Source organism: Marmota marmota, unplaced genomic scaffold (assembly GCF_001458135.2).
Source record: "Marmota marmota marmota unplaced genomic scaffold, marMar, whole genome shotgun sequence".
Taxonomy (NCBI): domain Eukaryota; kingdom Metazoa; phylum Chordata; class Mammalia; order Rodentia; family Sciuridae; genus Marmota; species Marmota marmota.
Genome location: NW_025999880.1, coordinates 3,293,846 through 3,318,615, shown reverse-complemented (window position 1 = coordinate 3,318,615; position 24,770 = coordinate 3,293,846). Strand labels below are relative to the sequence as shown.

Below are 24,770 nucleotides of genomic sequence, written 5' to 3'. Positions count from 1 at the left end.
GATGATTTTTACATAGTCTGAAATTTTAGAACTACTGCTATGGTGAATATTTAGAACTGACACACTGAGGCACAGGGAAAGCAACTTATTTTTCTGAAATTGAAGGCTATTTCAAGTTAATTGACATACAGATGATTTGGAAGGTTATATATTATTACTGTAAGTTGTTTTTCTTATGTGGTAATATAAGGGGAATTTAATTTTTATTGCTTTTGTATATTTTTTAATCATATGTCGTCGTCCCCTCCCAACTGCGGGTGGGGAGCACTGAAACCTAGCTTATCTAAGAGCTAATATTTATTGAGTATTTTAAGTGCCTATTTCTGGGCAAAGCAGTATACTTTTATTCTATCACATTAAATTCTGGGCTACATGAAGGCACAGAGAGATTGTCAGTATACCAAGAAACATTGTTGGTGGAAGAGCTGGGGTTTGATTTAATAATCTGTCTGACTTAAGAACCAGAATTCATAATTATTGTACTATGCTTTTTTTACATGTCAGGAAGTTGGAAAAATTAAAAATCTGTATGCGCTTTTTAAAAAAATTAATATTTAATAATTGTACATATCTGAGGGATACAGTGTATTTTAATACACATGATACACATATACCATATGTATTAGTCAAATCAGGGTAATTAGTGGGTTTTTTTTTTTGTTGTTATTATTGTTAAATAGTTGTAGACAGACACGATATCTTTATTTTTATGTGGTGCTGAGGCTCAAACCCAGTACCTGACATGTGCTAGGCAAGCGCATTACCACTGAGCCTCGAATCCAGCCCAGTTAATGTTTTCTTTTTGTTATTATTTCATTATGTTTGGAACCTTCAAGCTCCTCTTTTCTACTTCTTCATAAAATATATACTAGGTTTTTCTTTCTATCTAACTCTGTTTTGGTACCCTTCATCTGTCCTCCCTCTAGCTCCTTTCTCACATCTAGTAATCACTCACAAACACAGTAAAAGAACACAACGTGAGATCTGTCCTCCTAGAATCTAGTGTTGAATTGTTATATCTCTAGGTATTGTGTTATATAATGGATATGTAGAACTTATTAATCTTTTTTTTTTTTTTTTTTTTTTTTTGCTTTTTTGAAGAATTGGTCCTAAAGGGAGCTCTTTCTTTTATTTTGTTATAAACTAATTGGTGAAACTTACTAATTTTGCATAACTAACTTCCTTCATTCCTCCATTCCATGCTGGAGATTTAATCCTGAACCTTGCATATACTATGCAAGTACTCTGCCACTTATCTCCATCCCCAGCTGTTCTTATTTTCATTTTGAGACAGGTTCTAGCTAAGTTACCTAGGCTGGCTGTGAACTTATGATCTTCCTGCCTCACCCTTCAAAGTAGTGGAGATTACTGCATTTGCCACCATGACCAGTATAACTAACTTTATATCCAGTGAACAACTGCCCATTTTAACAGCATCTCTATTGAAATAAATTTACAGAGAATAAAATTTATTCATTTCAAATTGAAAAAAGTATGCTTAATTCTGTTGTCCTGTAGGGTTTTATTTTTATTATTCATGTAGAATACTTACATAGATTACATAGCCTTTAGTGCTTCCTGGGGAAGATTTCCGCCGTTCATTTACAACTTCATGAAAAATGTTTTTAAAATTTTAAATAAGAACTTAGAATTCTTTGTTGTATAGTCTTCTCTCAAATTTAATATCTTGTTTAAATAAATGGAATAATACTTGGTTGTAGTTGAATTTTTTATGTTTCTGATTGAAACGGGTAGATGCTCCACGCCCTACTAGTCATGCACGTCCTCCATCAACCAGTTTGATATATGACTCAGATCTGGCTGTCTCTTATACCGACCTTGATAATCTCTTCAATTCTGATGAAGATGAATTGACAGTGAGTATCCTATTAATTGTTTAGGATTAAGCTTGTTTTCTTGGGTTTTATATAAGTTCTTTGGAAGTGATTTGTTGCTTGAATACTGTTTTAGGTCAAAACAGTAGGAAATATTTTATAATAAAATATCATTTTTTTTTTCATTTTAATCTCATGTTTGAATCATCTTGACATAGTTTTATAAACTTTGAGGTGACTTTTTACTGTTTTGTTATGATGTTTGAAGGATATACGGTGAAATTTGATGTAAGTTGTGCTGTGTGTTCTTTTTCTCCAGTCCTTAGGAAGAAGAATAATTTTCCTATTGTTTGATCTCTAGTTTATGAAATAACTCTGAAATTGACTTATGTAGAGAATATATAAATAATTAGCAATAAAAGTTATGCCTTATCACTTTATTAAGGAAGATCACTTTCGAATTTTTTTGGCACCACTCTGTTATTATAAGACAGATACATAGCATAACAATGAGAGGAAGACAAAATTAATATTTAATCCTTTTAACACCTATGTGCGGAGGAAGATGAAATTTAATTTTAAAGAAATTAAAACTTAAAATGAGATATTCTAGAATGTCAAACCTCTTGGAAATTAATGAATTGGGTGCTGCATTCAGAAAAAGGAATCATTTTGCCTCTGCATAAAAGTATCTTGGAAAGTATGGCACATTTAGTTTTTCTTTTCTTACGTAACATGTTATTAATTACAATATATGCTGTTCATCCTATCTGTGTGTAATATAGGTTTTTGTTTTTGGGGTATCAGGGATTGAACTCAGGAACTTGATTATTAAGCTATATCCTTAACCTTATTTTGTATTTTATTTAGAGACAGGGTCTCACTGAGTTGCTTAGCACCTCAGTTTTGCTGAGGCTGACTTTGAACTTGTGATCCTCCTGCGCCACTGGTATTATGGGCATGCACCACCATGCCCAGCTAATATAGGTTTATTTATAGCTATGCTTTTATGTATAAAAGGCAGATATAGCTATTCACGAACTCTTAAATCTGTGTCTAATAAAGTAGTATATGTCAGGACACTGTTCACTAGATGACTATATCCTGGAATACCTTGGTACACTTTTTTGCTGTGACTCCTCTGACATAAAGAAATTGTACTCAAGAGCTCGGTCTACATATGTATCACAAAGTGTCTAATAGGAGACAATAGAACACATGTCAACTCTAAGAACATTGGTGTTATACTGAGGATGCTTTGTTCAGCATATTAAAACTTATTTCCTGGCTGGACATGGTGGCACATGCCTGTGATCCCATGCACTAGGGAGACTGAGGCAGGAGGATCATAAGTTCAAGGCCAGCCTTGGCAATTTAGTTAATTGGGAGGCTTATGAAATAACTGTTGTGTCCTTAAACTATATCTAGTATGTATTTGGCTCTGTCACAGATTCAAAATACTACTTTTGATGAATGGGCTTTACTTTTTAAGTTGAGTCTGAATATTTACTACTTTGAAATCACATTGGGTTTCAGATAAATAATGTGCTTTTTTTAAATAGCCTGGATCTAAAAAGTCATCGAATGGATCAGATGATAAAGCCAGCTGCAAAGAATCAAAGACAGGAAATCTGGATCCATTATCTTGCATAAGTAAGCTTCCCAATTCTGTGCTCCAGATAGACTTGCAAACTTGTAATCTCAGTAAAGTTTTCTGTTCCCTTTATTTTATACATAGATTCACCTCTTTTTAGTCTTATGTTAAAATGTGTGTTTTATTAAATATAGGCACTGCAGATCTTCATAAGATGTATCCTACACCACCATCTTTGGAACAGCATATTATGGGATTTTCCCCAATGAATATGAATAATAAAGAATATGGTAGTATGGATACAACACCTGGAGGAACTGTCCTAGAAGGAAATAGTTCTAGTATAGGAGCACAGTTCAAAATTGAGGTTGATGAAGGATTCTGTAGCCCAAAACCTTCTGAAATTAAAGTAAGTATTTTATTTTTCTAGAAAAAATAATTCACTTCCTATATTTTCTTTCTTTTTATGTGGTGCTGAGGATTGAACCCAGTGCCTCACACATGCTAGGCGAGTGCTCTACCTCTGAGCCCCAACCCCAGCCCCCCTATATTTTCTTATGGAATTTCTTGTTACTATATTAAAAAATCCTTTCATAGTGATCCTTGTTTTGTAGCTAACAGATCTGAGGACTGATATGTGGCGACAGTATTAAGAATGCATTTTAGAATAGAACTGATATTTACATTTTCTTTTGTTTAAAGAATAGGAAAAAAGGAAAGATTGTGGGGGGGTACTTTTTTGGGGGGTGTTGTTTTGTTTTGGTTTTTGGTTCTTGGAAGATAAGATCTTTAATAATCCATGACCTTTATATTGTAGGATTTTTCTTATGTCTATAAGCCTGAAAATTGTCAAGTTCTAGTGGGATGTTCCATGTTTGCACCTCTAAAAACTCTACCAAGCCAATGTCTACCCCCTATCAAATTGCCAGAAGAATGTATTTACCGCCAGAGCTGGACTGTTGGAAAATTGGAATTGCTTTCTTCAGGGCCTGCAATGCCATTCATCAAAGAAGGGTATGACTTATGTTCTTATCATATTATATGAATGCTTATAGGTTTAATTTTTTTTTGTGTGTGTGTGTGGAAGCATTTGGTATTATGGCAAAACAATATTGGTTTTTAAAAGTTCTAGAAATTGTTTTCTGGTTGATTATAATGGTAATAGGTGAGGATAAACTATTTGAAAACATAAGACCATTATACTTTATTTGACTTCAAAAGCATCTTTATTTTGACCTGTAATTCAAAATCATTCTCATTTTTGCATTTGCCATATTTCCCACATTTTCTACATCAATGTTTCTGAATTTGGAGTGTGTTGTAATTGGTAGCCTCATAAAATCATATTGTCCTTTTTACACATGAACGTCTCTGAAATCAGGAATTATTATTCTTAGAGGCATCATAATATGAATGAAATATAAGAAACTTCTAATAAGAAACTTCTAGATAGTAAATATGAGTCTCTAGGTACAGATAAGTTATTAAATAAGAATTTTATTCTTAGTTTTGAAATTAGTTAATTGGTCCTTAGTCCACAACAGTCACCAGTGGACATATTAATCAGAAATAAGTCCTAATTATACTTTTGCATTGATTGTTCTATCACAGTTTTCAGTGTTACTTGAAAACATTTGAGATATTTTTATTTGTATTTCACATCACAAAAGTGTTGCTTTATTTATATATTTGATTATCTCTTTTTCCCCGGTGACAGTAGTGATGGAAGTAATATGGATCAAGAATATGGCCCTGCTTATACACCACAAACCCATACTTCTTTTGGGATGCCTCCTAGCAGTGCACCTCCTAGTAACAGCGGAGCAGGAATTCTTCCTTCTCCATCCACTCCTAGGTTTCCGACTCCAAGGACTCCAAGGACTCCAAGGACTCCTCGTGGAGCTGGTGGACCTGCTAGTGCTCAAGGTTCAGTCAAATATGAAAATTCAGACTTGTATTCACCAGCTTCCACCCCATCCACATGCAGACCCCTTAATTCTGTTGAACCTGCAACAGTCCCTTCCATCCCTGAAGCACACAGTCTTTATGTAAACCTCATCCTTTCAGAATCAGTTATGAATTTGTTTAAAGACTGTAACTTTGATAGTTGCTGTATATGTGTCTGCAACATGAATATCAAGGGTGCCGATGTTGGAGTTTACATTCCAGATCCAACGCAGGAAGCACAATATAGGTGTGCCTGCGGCTTTAGTGCTGTCATGAACAGAAAATTTGGAAACAATTCAGGATTATTTCTTGAAGATGAATTAGATATCATAGGACGCAACACAGACTGTGGCAAAGAAGCAGAAAAACGTTTTGAAGCTCTCAGGGCCACCTCCACTGAACATGTTAATGGAGGTCTAAAGGAATCTGAAAAGTTTCCTGATGAGTTGATATTATTGCTACAAGATCAGTGCACTAATTTATTTTCACCCTTTGGAGCGGCAGACCAAGATCCTTTTCCCAAAATTGGTGTGATTAGCAATTGGGTGCGAGTTGAAGAACGGGACTGTTGCAATGACTGCTACCTTGCATTGGAACATGGGCGTCAGTTTATGGATAATATGTCAGGAGGAAAAGTTGATGAAGCACTTGTGAAAAGTTCATGCTTACACCCCTGGTCCAAACGAAATGGTATGTATACTAATGAAACGTACGCTTGTTTTTGTTGTATGACTTTTCTTAGGAAAAAGCATTAAAGGCAACTTCTCATGAAGCTAATTGAGACTCTTAAATTTGGACTTTAAACTTTGGGGTTTGGGTGGTATCGGGGATTGAACTCAGGGAGCACTCAACCACTGAGCCACATCCCCTGCCCTATTTTGTATTATATTTAGAGACAGAGTCTCACTGAGTGGCTTAAGCGCCTCAACTTTTGCTGAGGTTGGCTTTGAACTCTATCTTTCTGTCTCAGCCTCCTTAGGTGCTGGGTTTACAAGCGTGCACCACTGTGCCTGGCACCTTTAAGCTATTTTAAGGATGACATTTTTAAAGGGAGATTTCTTAGCTATATTGTTTAACTTATAACCTGTAAGTATATGCTTATGTTGGAATATAAAAGTTACTTTGCACATGTTAATTAGTAGAAAACTGCTGGTTGTCTATTTTTTCAACAGTCTTTCTCATTATATATTTATTAAGTACCTTCTGTGTGCCCAGTACTGTTCTACAATCACTATTGAACAAAGCAAGCATAGTCCCTGCTTTTTTTGAGCTCATAATTTAGTGGAAGGGGCAGATATTATACAGAAAATTAAAGAATCACATAATAGATAATGACAAGTACTTCAAAGAAAAACAAAGCAGGGCAAAAAGTAGAAAAAAAGTGTGTGCTATTTTATGTGTATGGTCAAAGAAGATATTATTGAGGGCTAGCATTTAGTCAAAGTCCTACATAAAGTGGGAGAATGTATGGTATGTAACTGATGGAGGACTATTGCAGGCAATGCTAAATGCAAAGACTGAAGATTTTTGTGTGCTTGTTGATATTGTTTGAGGAACGTGAAGGAAGCTAATGTTGTGGAATCCATTGGGTAGTGTAATCTTTTTCTTCCACTTTTTAAAAAAAATTGGTGCATTATAATTGCACATGATGGTGGGATTTGTTGTTACAATGTATATCTTTTTTTAATTTTTTTTTAATTTTTTAGTTTTTGGCAGACACAACATCTTTATTTGTATGTGGTGCTGAGGATTGAACCCAGGCCGCACGCATGCCAGGCGAGCGCGCTACCGCTTGAGCCACATCCCCAGCCCTACAATGTATATCTTTTTGATTACTGCTTTTCTACTAGGTCTCAGCTTACATACTGATTTTTATCCCTTAACACTTATAATTATATGACAAGACTTTTTCATGTCAGCCTTCTTTCCCCAAGATTATTAGGTCTCTGAAGACATAACTCAGCAGCTAGCATAGTTCTTGGCCCATAGTAGGTTTTCTAATAAATATATGTGTTTTTTAGTGAGTGTCTGTGAGCATCACATTAATTAGAATCAAAATACAAGCTGAGCTGGGCACAGTGGCACATGTCTGTAATCCTCAGTGGCTCCAGAGGCTGAGGCAGGAGGATTGCAACTTCATAGCCAGCCTCAGCAATTTAGTGAGGCACCACGAAACTCAGCAAGACCTTGTCACTAAATAAAGAAATATATAAAAGGGCTGGGAATGTGCTCAGTGGTTAAGTGCCCCTAGGTTTAATCCCCAGTTACCTAATTTCTACTGTCCCAGCACCACCACCACCCCCCCCCAAAAAAAAAAAAAATTAAAGCTGGTCACAGTGGCACATATCTGCAATTTCAGCAACTTGGGAGACTCAGGTAGGAGGATCACAAGTTTGAGGTCAATCTCTGCAATTTAGTGAGACCAGCCCTCTGCAACTTAGAGAGAGACCCTGTCTCAAAATAAAAAGGGACGGGATGTGGCTCAGTGGTAAAGAGTCCAATTTTATAATCAGATTTTTATTTATTTATTTATTTTTGGTGGTGCCAGGGATCCAACCCAGGGCCTTGTACATGTGAGGCAAGCAGTTTACCAACTGATCTATATCCCCAGCCCCCTGATTTTTATTTTTATCACTCTGTTAGTCATTAGTCTATGTCAGGTAGCTCTGTTATCATTTCTAATGACTAAATAATATTTTATGTGTTGATTTAAGCATAATTGTTACTAAGGGTTATATTTGAAATTAAATTATTTCTGTTTGTGTATAATGTTTATTAGTTATAGGAAATGAAAGCCAACGGTCATAAATTAGGCAATGGTCATAATTAAGGTATGTAATGGTATGCTTTAACAAGTTTGGTGGTACAACTGAACCACACTGGGGGCCAGATTAATTATGTCAATATCATTTAGTGGTCTTTCTTTTAGCCACTTGACATTTATGAGCAGTACCTGTCATAGCCATGCTGATAGTCGGTCAGAAATGCAAGTGAAACAATTTCAGGATCTTTAAACTTAGAGTTGTGGGGTTTTTGTTTTGTTTTATTTTGTTTTGTTTTTTTAGAAAAAGAAATTTTTATTTATTTGCTAGCAAACCAGAAACACAGGGGACTCCTGTCCCAAAGGCTGTGACTCTCTGGATCAGGACTTTTAAAATTTAGGTTTTTAAATATGCGTGGATGGGCTGGAGCTGGAGCTCAGTGGCAGAGCGCTTGCTTAGCACACACGAGGCCCTGGGTTCGATCCTCAGCGCCACATAAAAATAAATAAAATAAAAGGTATTGTGTCCAACTACAACTAAAAAATAAATGTTTTTAAAAATAAAATGTGGATAATACATTTTCTTTTAGCATGGTGAACAAGTTTATCTGTGTACAAGTTTTGTATTACAGAATTGTTTTGCTTTTCTGGTGCTGGGGATTGAACCCAGGGCCTCATGCATGCCAAGCAAATGTTCTGTCACTGAGCTGTGAGTCCCCAGGCCTGTATTTCAGAACTGTTAACAGTTTCCCCTAGTTAATTCTTATAATCAGTCTCATCTGATTATTTTATCATAGTGGTTGGTAATTAAGGGACATAATTTATAAACCATTTCAGTGTGACAGTTTTTTTCTGGTAAAATAAATGGGAAAAGAAAAATTTATAATTAATGACTTTATGGAAGTGAATTACAGAGACAAAGATTTCTTCTTAGCTGTAATTTTCTGGAAGTACCATTCCTTTGTGTGTGTGCGTGTATGCATGCCATTCTGATATTCTTAATTCATTTTATTTGTTTTGTTTTTTGACACTTGGAATTGAACCCAGGGGTGCTTAATTCTGAGCCACATCCCTGTTTTGAGACAGGGTCTTGTTAAGTTGCTTAGGGACTTGCTAAATTGCTAAGGCTGGCCTTGAACTTATGATGATCCTGCCTCAGCCACCTGAGTTGGTAGGATGACAGCATGTGCCACCATGCTCTGCTGCTTCATGCATTTTACTTATTTATCTATCCATCTATTTATTTTATTTATTTTTGTATTACAATCCTTAAGATAAATTATCTCTGATTATATATAAAGTATGTTGACACCAATGCTTCATGCATGTTAAGCAAATGTTCTCCCTCTGAGCTCTACCTCCAGCCCTGTAAAACCATTTCTATAGAACTTTATAGAGTTCTCTATTCGAGCAGATGTTTAATATTCTTGATGATGAATGGCTAAACTTCTCTAGGTGTTATTTCTTATTAAAGTTTTATTTGTGTTCGGGCAATAGCAATTCTTACTTTTTTTTTTTTAACTGATTATAGATGTGAGTATGCAGTGCTCACAGGATATACTTCGAATGCTCCTCTCTCTTCAGCCAGTTCTTCAAGATGCTATTCAGAAAAAAAGAACAGTAAGACCGTGGGGGGTTCAAGGTCCTCTCACTTGGCAACAGTTTCATAAAATGGCTGGCCGGGGCTCTTATGGTAAGTAATTTATAGTGGAATGCAATGATTGGTTTTATGTTAGTCCTCTGATTAATGGCCCAACTTGAATAAGCACATTATTTCCTTGAATATTTTTATGGCATAAACTCAGCTTAAGCCACTGTGGGTCCAGTTCTAGTTCTAGCCTTTACTTCAACATTTTCAACATGCAGTTTACAGGGTTCTGTAACTTAAAAGGAATAGTTTCACTTACGTCTGTTTTTTTTATGTATTCCTGTTATCAATAAGATTTTATGTGAAGAAAGCTTCACACAACTAATATATTTTTAAAACCCAAAACTACTTTTGCCTTAAGCTATCATTTTACTAAACTGAGTGGGTAATGGGGGTAGGGATAATCTTAGTTATTAAAAAAACTGAAGGTCTTCATTTTAAAATAAAATTAGAGCCAGGAGCTATGGACCATGCCTATAATCCCAGTAACTTGGAAGACTGAGACAGGAAGATTGTGAGTTTGAGGCCATTCTCAACCATTTAGCAAGACCCTCAGCATCTCAGCTGGACCCTTTCTCAAAAATATAAAAATAGGGGCTTGGGTTGTGGCTCAGTGGTAGAGCACTTGCTTAGCATGTGTGAGACACTGGATTTGATCCTTAACACCACATAAAAATAAGTAAAATAAAGGTATGTGTCCATCTAACAACTAAACTGTGTGTGTGTGTGTGTGTGTGTGTGTGTGTACGAACGTGCGTACGTTCGGGGCGGTGAGAGGACTGAGGACTTAACTTAGTGGTAAAGTGTCTCAAGAGTTCTATCTCCAGGAAACCCCCACCCCCACAAAAAAGGAAGAAAAGAAAAATTAGGACGAAGATAGGTATACAGTAGAATTATTGTCACTTGTAATGGAAAACAACATTTAGAATATTTGAATTATTTGCTACAGAGTGTTTCTGAAAAGTAGGATAGCTTTTAAAATATATTTGGAATAATAGTTCTTATCATTGAAATTTATCTCCATTAATATGTATATATTTGTGTGTGTGTGTGTGTGTGTGTGTGTGTATTTTTCCACCCTGAACCCAGGGGTACTCAACCTCTGAGCCACATCCCCACATCCCCAGCTCTTTTAATTTTTTAAAATTTTGAAACAGGGTCTCACGGAGTTGCTTAGGGTCTTGCTACTGAGGCTGGCTTTAAACTTACAATTCTCCTGTCTCAGCCCCTGAGCAGCTGGGATTACAGGTGTGCACCGCCACGCTCAAGTAGCTAAATGATTTAAATGTCACAAAAGCTGATATTCTGTATTCTGTAGAAGATGCAGGTTAATGGTAATGTATTTTAGTATAAACTTTTACATTCTTTTAATTCTTTTAAATTTATTTATTTATGTACCTGACTGATTTTGGAGATAATTTCTAGCAGTACATATAGAGATAACTTTCTTTTTTTTTCTTTAATGGCTGCAAGTACTCCATTATTTTTTACATTTAGTAATGTATTTTTACCTGTGTATGGTTTTTGGACATATAGATTGTATATTGGACATAAAAGTATTATGGCTTTTTTTTTTTTTTTTTTTTTTTTAAAAGAGAGAGTGAGAGAAGGAGAGAGAGACAGAGAGAGAATTTTTTAATATTTATTTTTTAGTTTTCAGCAGACACAACCTCTTTGTTTGTATGTGGTGCTGAGGATCGAACCCGGACCGCACGCATGCCAGGCGAGCATGCTACCGCTTGAGCCACATCCCCAGCCCGTATTATTATGGCTATTTATAACTAAAAATATTTTTAAAATGATTTGGTATCTTTGTGGGTGTGAAAGATTTTTGTTTTGTATTCTTTGTTCATGACCTTTAACCATTTTTCTAAATGAAATTGCTGGTCATTTTTGATTTTTAAAAGAATTTATTTGGTGATACAAACACTAACCTGTAATTTACCCTCTTAACACATTTTTAAGTATTCAGGACAGTGTTGTGGACTCCTGAACAATGATATAACTAGTGATCTTACTGGCTATTTTCTCATGGATTTGTAGTTCCCCTTCTATGATTAGGAAAATTAACATTTGTCATATTCCTCATATGTTGTTTTCCAGTTTGTTAATCATTTGGCTTTGCTTATGGTGTGTGTGTGTGTGTGTGTTTGTTTGTTTTTGTTTTAATATTTATTTTTTAGGTGTAGATGGACACAACACAATGCCTTTATTTTTATGTGGTGCTGAGGATCAAACCCGGGTCCCGCCCGTGCTAGGCAAGCGCTCTACCGTTGAGCCACAATCCTAGCCCCTTATGGTGTGTTTTTATGCCAAAAATTTATATAGTCAAGTGGGGTTTTTTGTTTGTTTGTTTGTATTTGTGATACTAGATATTGAACCTTTATGACATGGTAGAGATTAATCCGTTTTTTAATGAATAGATTTTATGTTATGATTAGAAATATTTTCCCCAGCTGGGTATGATAGTGCACACCTGTAATCCCAGATATTCAGGAGGCTGAGGCAGGTGGATCATAAAGTGGAGGCCAGTCTGGGCAACGTAGCATTATCAAGTCTCAAAAAATAAAAATGTCTCGTATATAGCTCAGTGGTATAGATAGCATCGCTGGGTTCAATCCCCAGTACCACCAAAAAAGAAAAAATACTTTACCCGGTCCAAACTTACTAAAAATACAATTAAAACTCCTATTCATTTTTTCTGACACTTTTAAGTTTTTCTATTTAAATAATGTTTTACATTTAAATTAAGGTAGTCAAGTATATTTTATGAAGACCATTTAGGAAATATCTAACACTGGAAAAGTACCAGTCATTTGCTTTAAGTATTTTTGTTTTTAATCAAGTAGTTTTACTGATAATTACATCATTTACTTTTGACATTTACAATAAGAAAAACATGTCTTACATTTAAGTGTTTTTTTTTGTTTTTTTTTTCTTTTTTTCTTCAAAAAATACCTCTTTCTTATTTAGGAACTGACGAATCTCCAGAACCACTGCCAATCCCCACGTTTTTGTTGGGTTATGATTATGATTTTTTGGTGCTTTCTCCATTTGCTCTCCCTTATTGGGAGAGACTTATGCTGGAACCCTATGGATCTCAAAGAGATATAGCCTATGTTGTACTATGTCCAGAAAATGAAGCTTTGTTAAATGGAGCCAAAAGCTTTTTTAGAGATCTTACTGCAATATATGAGGTAGGTGTTTTGAAAAGAGGTGGCATTTTAAGACTACCTTATGATTTATATGTTTATGTATAAAATATACTGAGAAGTTCAACTGATTGGGACAAAGTAAGGATGATGATGATCTATAATAGATATTTAATTCTCATATTAGCAAGTCTCTTTGGTAGGTAGGCATAACGTGGGTCACAATGGAAAAACACCACTTTGGAGGGGCAAAAGTTGTGGGCATATATATCTCATTTAAAGTAATCTTTTCTTTAAAAAAAAAAAAACAAAAACAAAAAAAAAACAGGATAGCCAGAAAAATAATTGCATTTACAAAAAATTCTTGTCCAGTTTCCTGATAATATGTAAAATAAATTTGTGCTAACTACCTCCAAAATCTACTTCAGTTTTGAAATTATTGACTGTTGTTTTACATTATAATTCTCATGCTGTATGTATCACTAGGCACAATGATTATAAATTGAATGTGTTGTGAGAAAAAGCCTTTCTTCATTATACTGTCTGTAAATGCTTGGAAATTCAATTCTTATATTTTAATTTCTTTTACAATCTTAATTTGTTAGTCTGTGATGGTTTAGGTTCCTTATAAATTTTCCTTTTAATAAGAAGTGTCTTTTATAAATGAACATTTCCCGAGGAGTATTATTTGGAACCCTAGTCCTGAATGAAAAACACTCCACAATGAAATAGATTTGATGAAGCACTGCATATTATATTATCTTTTAGAGATACATAATTCATATTGTTATTAAAGACTTTGAAAGGTTTAAGTATAGAAACAAATTTACTTAATCCAATTGCAAATATATTCTATATTGAACTTTTAAAACAAAAATCATGACCCCCCAAAAGAAGGAGAATTGGCACATTTTCTGTATGTGAATTGAGGTATATGCACAATCTAAAAAGGCTGCTTTTGTAAATTTTTGTTTTTTGAGATGGAGTCTCATTATATGTTCCCTAGGCTGGCCTTGATCTCCCAGGCTCAAGCTATTCTCCTGCTTCAGCCTCCAGGTAGATGGGATTTATAGGCATGTGCCCCTTCACCTGGTTTTTCTTTTTAAAGATTGTATTTTTATGCTTATTTCTGAATTCTACAAGCTTTCATTAATCAAATCAAATGGTTCCAGTGCCAATATTATACCTAGATGTCTTTTCATTACAGTTATTTTAATTTTGAAAGAAATTTAATGACTTTTTTAGGAAAATGAAAAAGAGCTGTGGCTCAATTTTCACCTTTGATATTTTTATTTCAAATGTTAATTACAATTAATTAAGCTTATGTTAAATAACTTTTATTTTATAGTGTGTACTCAAATACTGTAATTAACTGACAATTCTGTTTTTTGTATATATATATATATACTTGTAGTCCTGTCGATTAGGTCAACATAGACCTATTTCTCGACTGTTGACGGATGGGATCATGAGAGTTGGATCTACTGCATCAAAGAAACTATCAGAAAAGTTGGTAGCAGAATGGTTTTCTCAGGCAGCTGATGGTAACAACGAAGCATTTTCTAAACTCAAGCTTTATGCACAAGTCTGCAGATATGACTTAGGTATTGAATTTGCATTTATTGTATAGGGCCAATTGCCTGATCCACCAGCTGATTTCATAAATAAAATCTTAATAGGATACAGCCATGTTCATTCATTTATATATATTGTCTCTACTTTTGTGCTGCAAAATCAGAGCTAAGTAATTGTGACAGAGACTGTGGTTTACAAAGCCAGAAAAATACACCTGAGTCTTTATAGAAAAGTTTGCTGATGTAGGGATTCCATCAGGGGGCAGTTGTGAATTCTAAACTGCTTTTTTTTTTTTCGTTGTTGGTTCTGTAGAGTTTGATCTATCTTTCTTCCTTCCTTCCTTTCTTTTTTTAAAGGCAGGTTGGGGATCAAACCGGGAGCCTTGAAAACATTGTACCATGAGCTACATCTCCAGCCGCTGTTATAATTCTTAGTGGTTCGTAGTTTAGAGATAAAACAATTTTTAGTTTATCTCTACAACACTAGGAAATAGTTCTTTGCTAAGACTTTCTTTAGTGCATTTCTTAGGGTTAACTATAAAGAAAGCCTTAGCAAAGAAGAAATGCACTACCAACACATTGAATCTCTTCAGATTTCTATGATAAAGTTCTTTCATTTTATATTTTAATTGGCTATCTGTGTAGACAATATTTTCACTCTGTGATTTAGGAACACTTGAAATGGTTTGAAAATTTGTAAGATACTGTTTAACATTTAATGAATTGTAGTCAGGAAAGAATTTTATTATGCTTTTATTATCATTTATTTAATTTTTTTTTTAAATGCTAGTTTAGTTTTGTTACTATTCCATTTTAGATTTGTTTCTTCAGTTTCTAGGGTAAAATAGAAAAAGCCAGTACATTCTACACTATTAGCTAATCTTTTATTCATATAATAGAATTTAAAAAAAAAAAACCAGTTAAATAAAGAATGTCCTGTTTTTATTCTTTAGGTCCTTATCTTGCTTCTCAACCACTGGATAGCTCTCTACTTTCTCAGCCAAATTTAGTTGCCCCTACCAATCAGTCTTTGATTACTCCACCTCATGTGACGAATACTGGAACTTCTAATACTCCATCTGCCACTTTAGCATCTGCAGCAAGCAACACTATGACGATGACTTCAGGTGTTGCCATATCTACTTCAGTTGCCACAGCTAATTCAACTTTGACCACAACTTCATCTTCTTCATCCTCCAGCTTGAGTAGTGGAGTATCATCAAATAAACTCCCTTCATTTCCACCCTTTGGCAGTATGAACAGTAGTGGTACTGGAACCATGACCACACAGGCAAACACAGTTCAGAGTGGTCATCTAGGAGGGCAGCAGTCATCAGCTCTACAGACAGCTGGGATTTCTGGAGAGTCATCTTCACTTCCCACTCAACCACACCCTGATGTGTCTGAAAGGTACCTCTAAAAATATTTGTCTCAGGGCTGGGGTTGTGGCTCAGCAGTAGAGCACATATGAGGCATTCGGTTCTATCCTCAGCACCACATAAAAGTAAATTTTAAAAAACGGAGGTATTGAGCTTCGGTTGTGGCTCAGCAGTAGAGTGCTGGCCTACCACGTTCGAGGCCCTGGGTTTGATCCTCAGCACCACATAAAAATAAACAAAATAAAACTATTGTGTCCAACTGAAAGATAAATATTTAAAAAACAAAACAGAGATATTGCATCATCTAAAACTAAAAAGAATATTAAAAAAAAACTTTGTCTCTGGAGTTGGGAGATAGCTTATTGATAAAGTATATGCTTACTGTATGTGAGGCCCTGGGATTAATTCCCAGAACCAAAAGAATAAATAAAAATAGATAGGAGGGCATGGTGAAGCTTTACTATAATCCCAGCTATTCAGGAGGCTGAGGCAGGAGGATTCTAAGTTCAAGGCCAGCCTTGGCCACTTAGCTAGATGCTGTCTCAAAATAAAAATAAAGTGCTCTAACTATGATGCCTTATTTTTTAAAAAATTTTTTAAAAATAGACATTGCGAATGAACAAAATGCTTATTGCTCTTATCTTTGAAAGTTAGTTTTTATAATGTTAAGTATTTTATCTGTAAAATTATAATTAGGATTTTTTAATGTTGCATTAGAAATTTTTAATGAATATAATTAGGATTTTTTTTTTAATTTTTATTTATTTATTTTTTTTAATTTAATTTTTTTTTTTTAATTAGGATTTTTAAGAAAGCTATTTTACTGCAAATATCTAGATATTCATACGAGGCTGGTTGTATTAGCTTACACTTATAATTCCAGCTAGTCAGGAGGCTCAGGCAGAAGGATTGCAAGTTCAAGGTTAGCCTGGGAAACTTAGCAACACCTATCTCAAAATAAAATAATAAAAAAAAAGTATTGGGGATGTAGCTTAATGTTAGAATGAGTTCCTGGGTTCACTTTTCAGTACCACAAAAAACAAAACACTAAATATACATATGATGAATCTGTCCTGTGACATGGCATCAAGTAGAAAATGCCTATGAAAATCACTTCTGTAATTGAGAAGTCACTATTGAACCAGTGTATTCACTGTAGGGGCTTTAAGAGTTTTACCAACTTTTGAATTTTGGCTCTGCCATTTACCACCTTTGTGCTTTGGGGGATATTCTAACTTTTCTTAACATGTATCTTTATCTACAAAGTAGGAGTAATATAATAAAATGAATTAAAAGCTTTACACAGTGCTTCCAAGTTGTTTATTTTGATGATGATATCTTGTTCTTTTTATGGTTTAGGTATTGAGTGAGTTCCCTTTTGATTTACAGATTAGGTTAGTCTGAGCTTAGCTATAGTTTTGTCAACTGTTCAGGATGCCCTTGTGCCAAAGTTATACTCATAAATAGAGGTAAAAATAAACCCATCTTGACTGTCTAAACAGATTTGAAGTTTAGAGAAAGATCAGATCACCCATTGAAGAATGAAGCTTATTTACCATTGAAATTAAAAAGTATGAAATGAATGTATATAGTCTAAAAATGCACTAGAACATTGAGCAGGTCTGGAAACCTGTTTTTTCTGGTCTAGCTCTCTTCCTAGCCAAGTTTGTGATTTGGGTAAGCTTATGAAGTAAAGACTCATCTTTGTCTCCATTGTCCCGGAGGAAGTGAGCTCTTTCATTTCTGATACACTATGATTTTTAAGAAATCTGTTCCTTTTGTTTATTTATTATTGTAATGCAAGGGACTTTGTACAGTGTGAAATCTTACATGCAATGTTTATGATTCTCTTTGGAGAGAAAGAGATATCCTTGATTTTCAGAGAGGTTCTCTAATATCTCCCACCAGAAGAAGAGGAGGGACATAAAAATCTGCCCTGAGCCGGGGCATGGTGGCACACACCTGTAATCCCAGCAGCTCAGGAGGCTGAAGCAGGAGATATGTTCAAAGCCAGCCTCAGCAACTTATTGAGGCCCTAAGTGACTCAGTGAGACTCTGTTTCTAAATAAATATAAAAAAGAGCTGAGGATGTGTCTCAGTGGTTGAGTGCCCCTGGATTTGGTCTTCGGTACCCCCCCTCCCCCAAAAAATCATCTGTTTGATGCTACCCCAAGCAAATATAGTACAACTTTTTTTGTTTTTTGTTTACCTCAACTTTTAGCACAATGGATCGAGATAAAGTGGGAATCCCCACAGATGGTGATTCACATGCAATTACCTATCCACCTGCAATTGTTGTTTATATAATTGATCCTTTTACATATGAAAATAAGGATGAGAGCACTAATTCGTCTAATGTGTGGACTTTGGGGCTACTTCGATGCTTTCTAGAAATGGTCCAGACTCTTCCTCCTCATATCAAGAGTACTGTTTCTGTACAGGTAAGAGTAATTACTGTTTTAAATGAAATTTATACATATCAAAACCAGTTTTGATGTTTCAGAAGTTTAAAAATGCTACTTTTCTATATTCACATCAATTTTCTAAATGCCAGGTTCTATTTTAATGATTTTACTTTAATATTATAATAGAAATCTTAGAGAGTTTCTAAAAGGTAAACTTCATAGTCATACCATAGTAAAAATGAGTAGTAAAAAATTTATATTGGACACATTAAATACTCTTCCATATTAATTTATAAATCAGGTTTTTTTAATTGAACAATTTTACTCTGTTTATAATAAATACCTTGCTTTAATATTGTAAGGTGCACTGCAGGTACGCCATGCTGCCAGTTACTTTGGGGACAACAAATGTCCCATATAAGCCAATTTTTAAATCCATAACCCTAAACAGAAAAGTTTATAACATGCACTATATAAGCTAGAGTTCTAATTAAAAGTCAAATTTTAAGTAAAAAACAGGAAGATTAACCAGAGTAAGTTGTTTGAAGGAATTTTGAATTCATTTTAACTTGTTCATTGTATTGCTGGTAGTATTAATTAATATAATTGCCGTGTAGACATTTTTTAGTTTATTGATGGCTCTTTGCTAAAACTGTTGATTTATTAAAAACCTAGGTGGTAGCTAATAAAACTTAATTCTTTAGATAACCATTTAAGTTCTTCTGTTTAGATTTTCTAATAAGGAGTTTTTAAGAGTTTTAGTCCTACAGTTTCTTTTATTCTTTGTTGGAAGTTTAACATGTGTAATATTTACTTGTACCTCTTAGATTGTTCCTTGTCAATACCTGTTACAACCTGTGAAGCATGAAGATAGACAAATCTATACCCAGCATTTAAAATCTCTTGCTTTTTCGGTCTTTACCCAATGTCGGAGACCACTTCCAACATCAACCAATGTAAAAACATTGACTGGCTTTGGTCCAGGTTTAGCCATGGAAACTGCTCTTAAAAGTCCTGATGTGAGTATTTTATTTTCCATGACCAAAGTTATTGAAAGACTGTATGTTTTATGGTTTTATGCAAAGCTAAGTGCAAAAAATTGAAGGAATTTTGAAAATTTTGTTTTCTAATTATTGAGTAGATAATACATGTTTTTCTAAGATTATGTCGTACTATAATACCTTAATTTTTTGTTTTACAGAGACCAGAGTGTATTCGACTTTATACACCTCCTTTTATTCTGGCTCCGGTAAAGGACAAACAGACAGAATTAGGAGAAACATTTGGAGAAGCTGGACAGAAATATAATGTTCTTTTTGTGGGCTACTGTTTATCACATGATCAAAGGTGGATTCTTGCATCTTGCACAGATCTATATGGAGAACTTTTAGAAACTTGTATCATTAACATCGATGTTCCAAATAGGTACATATATTTTCCTAAATGTATGATTATATCATCCCAATTTAAAGTTTCATATGTGTACCTATAGTCACATACAATGTTTCATTTTTAATGAGTTGAATGAAAATCATTTGCAAGGTTATATACAATAAGATATTATTAAGACTTGGAAATGTGGGTCCTTTTCACTTTTTTGTAATGAATTTCACATTGGATAATTAAGATAGTTAAATAATTTTGATTAATCTCTTATACAAACAAAAATTATTAAAGTCCATACTCTAACTTTGGCATCATAAACCTTCAGGCAGTGATTAACTTTTCTCACATAACATTTAAAATGTAGCCTCTAAAATTATTAACTGAAAATATTACCATTTAATTGTGGGTTGTTTTCTGAAAATGGTGGCCTTCTTTTTAGATTTCTCCTTGTCAGAAAGTAAGTATCATGTCCAGTTATTAAATGGAATGTAATAGGTCACAATAGGTGAGCCTTATATTGAGTTACCACTTGATAAACATATTCTAGTAATATATTTCAAGAGAACTTACTGGGAGTAATTTTCAGTTTTAAGATTTTGATTCTAGCCTTATTTTCTTCTTGATTAAATAAAGATTCTTTTTCTTTATGTTTGGAAATTGTCTATATGCTGAAATATTTGATAATTATTAGATCTTTGGGCTCTGGGAAATAGAATATAGAAACATAAATTTTATATATATAGAGAGATATGCTCTGTACAGTGGCACATGCCTGTGATCCCAGCTGTTCTCAGATACTCAGGAAACTTGAGGCAGGAGGATCACAAGTTTGAGGCCAGCCTTGGCAACTTTGTGAGACCCTGTTTCAAAATAAAAAGTATAAAAAGGGCTGGGGATATAGTACAGAGGTAGAGTGCTCCTGGATTGAAGCCCCATTACCACCAAAAAAATTTTATAGTATTGTTTATAAATGTTTACTGACTATATTATAAATCATGGAATAGGGCCTCTTACCTTATTTTTTTGATGCAATTGTTATTTTTTTCCTTTGGATTTTAGTGCTATTTAAATGATGTTTGGGAAATGCGTACCTCTGAAGGAAGAGAGGGTAGAGAATTAATAATACCACTCTTTCCAATATTAATATGGTACTTTCAATTTACTACCTAGATTTAAAAAAAAAAAAAAAGTTGAAATGGAAAATGGGTTCAAATGCCAACCAACCCTTCTAATTACTGGTCGTGGGATCCTGGGGAAAAATTACTTTAGCCAGCTAAGTTGTAATCTGTCATATCTGGTATGTGTTTCATAGGAGTGGTAGGGTGAAGTGAGGTTATTTCATATAAATTGATTGGGCAGGATGCTTGGTATATAGTAAGTACCTATAGTAAGAGCTACCATTGCTCAGGCACAGTGTATGTACATTATATACTTACCTAATAAAGGACATGTATGTAGAAAACATACCTATATTGTTTGGTTTGAGAGTGTGGGTTTTTTGTTTTTTTGTGGGGGGTATTCTTTGACTTTTCAGTACACAGCAGAGATTGGTTTACTATAGCTTATAGGTCAAATCTCTACATTCCCAGTTTCTTTAGTTCCTATCAGGCAGAGCTGAATTATTCTGACAGAATCTTGATGGCCTGCAAACCTTAAAGTGTTGGCCTTTTGAAAAAGAAGTTTACTGTTGTAGAGCAATATTTCTGGTCAACTGAGGTAATCTGTGGACAAGAACAAACAACATAAACTTAGCCAGGCATGGTTGTGAATGTCTGTAGTTGGAGGCAGAGGCAGGACAATTGCTTGAGTCTAGGAGCTCAGAGTTAGCCTAATTAACATAATGAGACCCTTTCTCAATTGAAAACCACAAACATTTATAGACTACACTTTTTGATTTCATATATATTCTTGCTTAGGACTTGTTTAAAGTGTGAAACATTAAAATTAAGTAGGGAATCAGGTCTTGGGATGTAGCTTAGTGTTAAAGAGTGTGTAGTTAACATAAACAAGGTGCTGGCACTGATCAGTCAATGAAGTAAAATTCAATTAAGGAACTAATTTTGAGCTCTCTCAAAGTGTCATGTGGATTTAAAAAATATTTATGATTCTAGGGGTCGGGGCTGGGACTCAGTGGCAGAGCACTTGCCTAACATGTGTGAGGCACTGTGTTTTATCCTCAGCACCTCATACTAAAATAAAATAAAAGCATGCTGTCCATCTGTAACTACAAAAAAAAAGAGAGATTTATGATTCTTTTTATTTCACTCAATAGGGCACGTCGAAAAAAAGGTTCTGCTAGGAGATTTGGTCTGCAGAAACTTTGGGAGTGGTGCTTAGGACTTGTACAAATGAGTTCATTACCGTGGAGAGTTGTAATTGGTCGTCTGGGAAGGATAGGTCATGGAGAATTGAAAGGTAAAATTTTAAATTTGTTTTATGTTAATTTATATAGCATTCAGACAATATCCAAATATATGTGCTGAATAAAAAATACAAAAGTATACTAAAAACTTTTGTTTTTAATCAGGAACCATATACAGGTAGTTACTACTATTCTTTCTTGTTGACCTCCTTTTTTTCCCCATTCTTTTTTTTATTCAGCAGATGCTATGTGGTGTTCACTAAAGTTAGAGGGATAAAGGATGTTAATAGCATTGGTCATAAGAGTTTTGATTCTTGTTTGGGGAAAATACATAGAAAATTTTTATGCCATCAAGTTTTTCATTTTTAATAATGGTTCTATGCATAGTAGAAATGCTGTTATTTTAACTGTTGTTACTGGGTTTTTGTGTTTTTTTTTACTGTTGATACCCATAGATTGGAGCTGTTTGCTGAGTCGTCGAAACCTGCAGTCTCTAAGTAAAAGGCTCAAAGACATGTGTAGAATGTGTGGTATATCTGCTGCAGACTCTCCCAGCATTCTCAGTGCTTGCTTAGTAGCAATGGAACCCCAAGGCTCTTTTGTTATTATGCCAGGTTAGCTATCTTTAGTTTATATCAGATTTAATTCATTATGTATTTAAGTTTTCAAGTATTACATAAAATTTATCCATTTATTAAAAGGAAAAATGTCTTTCATTCTCTTGGTAGATTCTGTGTCAACTGGTTCTGTATTTGGAAGAAGCACCACTCTAAATATGCAGACATCTCAGCTAAATACCCCACAGGATACATCATGTACTCATATACTTGTGTTCCCTACTTCTGCTTCTGTGCAAGTAGCTTCAGCTACTTATACCACTGAAAATTTGGACTTAGCTTTCAATCCCAACAATGGTAGGTGAATTGTTCCTGAAAAGTTTTGTTGGTTTGTTTGTTTTGTGGAGACAGGGTGTTGGGATTTCAATATGTTGCCCTGGTTGACCTTGAACTTCTGGGCTCAAGTGATCCTTCTGCTTTTGCCTCCCTGCCGGCAGGGACTACAACTATGTACCACCATGTCTTGCCTAAGGTTTTAATCATTGACAATTTTGCTAGACTGAATAATGGTCTCCAAAGATAGCCGGGTCCTGTCCTTGTACCCTGTGAATGTTACATTATTTTAAAAAAAGAAGGAAGAATTTTTAGTTGATGTGATTAAGTTAGAGGAAGAGATTGTACTAGATTATGCAGGTGGGCCTAAACGCAATTACATGTATCCTTTATGAAAGAAAGACAAAGGCAGTTTTGGATTATACACAGAAAAGAAAGCCATGTGATGGAGCAGAGGATGCAGTCAGAGGAAGAATATGCTGTGCCCCTCACTTTAAAAACTGAGGAAAGGGTCATGAGCTCTTTAGAGGAGGTGCAGCCTTGCTGGTATCTTGATTTCAGTTCAGTGAAACTAGTTAGAGACTTATGACCCCCAAACTGTGAAAGGATAAATATGTGTTGTTTTATGTCAACAACTGTATGATAATTTGTTAAATGGTACCAGGAAACTAGTAGATCATTATTCTATCTTACTGATACTGGAACTTAAAATCTTATTTTAAAAGATAATAATTGATTATAAAATTTTTATATAGGTTTATGCTTTTGTTTTTGAGGTAGTTGTATCAATCTTTGTAACTCATTTAGGTCGTCTTTGCCAAAATAATATTTTATTTAAATTGCCAGAGTAGGGTTGTGATTTTTGGTGAACCTTGTTGGTTGTGATTAGCAGAAGAAAAAATAAAGATATTTCATTATTACTTTTGAGTGACCTTAGAATATAAAGATTGGTCGGTATAGTGGCACATGCCTATAGTCCCAGCAACTTGGGAGTATGAGGCAGGAGGATCACAAGGTCAGTCTCATCAACTTAGCCAGGCCCTCAGCAATATACCAAGACCTTGTCTCAAAATAAAAAAGTCTGGGGATTAGTTCATTGATAAAGTGCCCCTGGTTTCAATCCTCAGAAACAAAAAGAATATAAGACATGATAATCAGATCGTCAAAGTCACACTTGTAGGTATTAATCTGTCATTTAATTTATTGCGAAATACCTTGAATGTTTTACTTAGTGAAGACTAGGACATCTGGAGCTGGGGCATATGCCTGTAATTGGAGTGGCTTAGGAGGGTTAGGCAGGAGGACAGCAAGTTCAAAGTCAGCCTCAGCAACTTAGCAAGGCCCCAAGCAACTTTGTGAGGCCCGTCTCAAAACAGTCTGCGAATGTGACTCTGAGGTTAAGTGTCCCTGGGTTTAGTCCCTGATACAAAAACAAACAAATAAAGAAAAAAAAAAAAAAAAAAACCTGACTAGCGCATTAATTGTGAGTAGTATAATTTTAAACACATTTCTATTTCCTGCATACTGTGTTTGCTTTGTATTCGTTTCCTACAGTTGCTATAACAAATTGCTGTATATTAGTGGTTTAAAAGAACATCTGTGAGGCAGAAGGATCACAAGTTCAAAGCCAGCCTAAGTAATTTAGTGAGGCCCTTAGCAGCCTAGTGAGACCCTGTCTCAAAAAATAAAAAGGTAGAGCATTGCGGGGCAATGTCTAGTACTGCAAAGCAAAACCAGAAATGTCCATGTATTACTTGTAGTTCTAGAGGTATCCAAAAATCAGGCTTACTGGGCTAACGTTAGGGTGTCAGCAGAGTTGATTCTTTCTGGAGATTCT

General features: G+C 34.7%; 1 protein-coding gene across 3 annotated transcripts in view; it reads left to right on the top strand.

Annotated features, from left to right (window-relative positions):
* The window catches only part of Med13 (mediator complex subunit 13), an 85,914-nt gene that overhangs the window by 53,465 nt on the left and 7,679 nt on the right, over nt 1-24,770 (top strand). For 2 of the 3 annotated variants that reach the window (XR_007342293.1, XM_048788205.1), the window contains exons 11-25: nt 1,756-1,877; nt 3,398-3,488; nt 3,624-3,838; nt 4,247-4,443; nt 5,147-6,066; nt 9,669-9,830; nt 12,759-12,982; nt 14,352-14,541; nt 15,465-15,921; nt 18,112-18,331; nt 19,123-19,314; nt 19,497-19,720; nt 21,954-22,096; nt 22,499-22,657; nt 22,772-22,957. Coding sequence is in view for 2 of the 3 variants with exons in the window: in XM_048788205.1 (XP_048644162.1) it covers nt 1,756-1,877; nt 3,398-3,488; nt 3,624-3,838; nt 4,247-4,443; nt 5,147-6,066; nt 9,669-9,830; nt 12,759-12,982; nt 14,352-14,541; nt 15,465-15,921; nt 18,112-18,331; nt 19,123-19,314; nt 19,497-19,720; nt 21,954-22,096; nt 22,499-22,657; nt 22,772-22,957 (3,702 nt within the window). In the remaining variant the exon portion in view is untranslated. The remainder of the gene's footprint in view (nt 1-1,755; nt 1,878-3,397; nt 3,489-3,623; nt 3,839-4,246; nt 4,444-5,146; nt 6,067-9,668; nt 9,831-12,758; nt 12,983-14,351; nt 14,542-15,464; nt 15,922-18,111; nt 18,332-19,122; nt 19,315-19,496; nt 19,721-21,953; nt 22,097-22,498; nt 22,658-22,771; nt 22,958-24,770) is intronic. The other variant, XM_015495378.2, reaches the window with a different exon arrangement.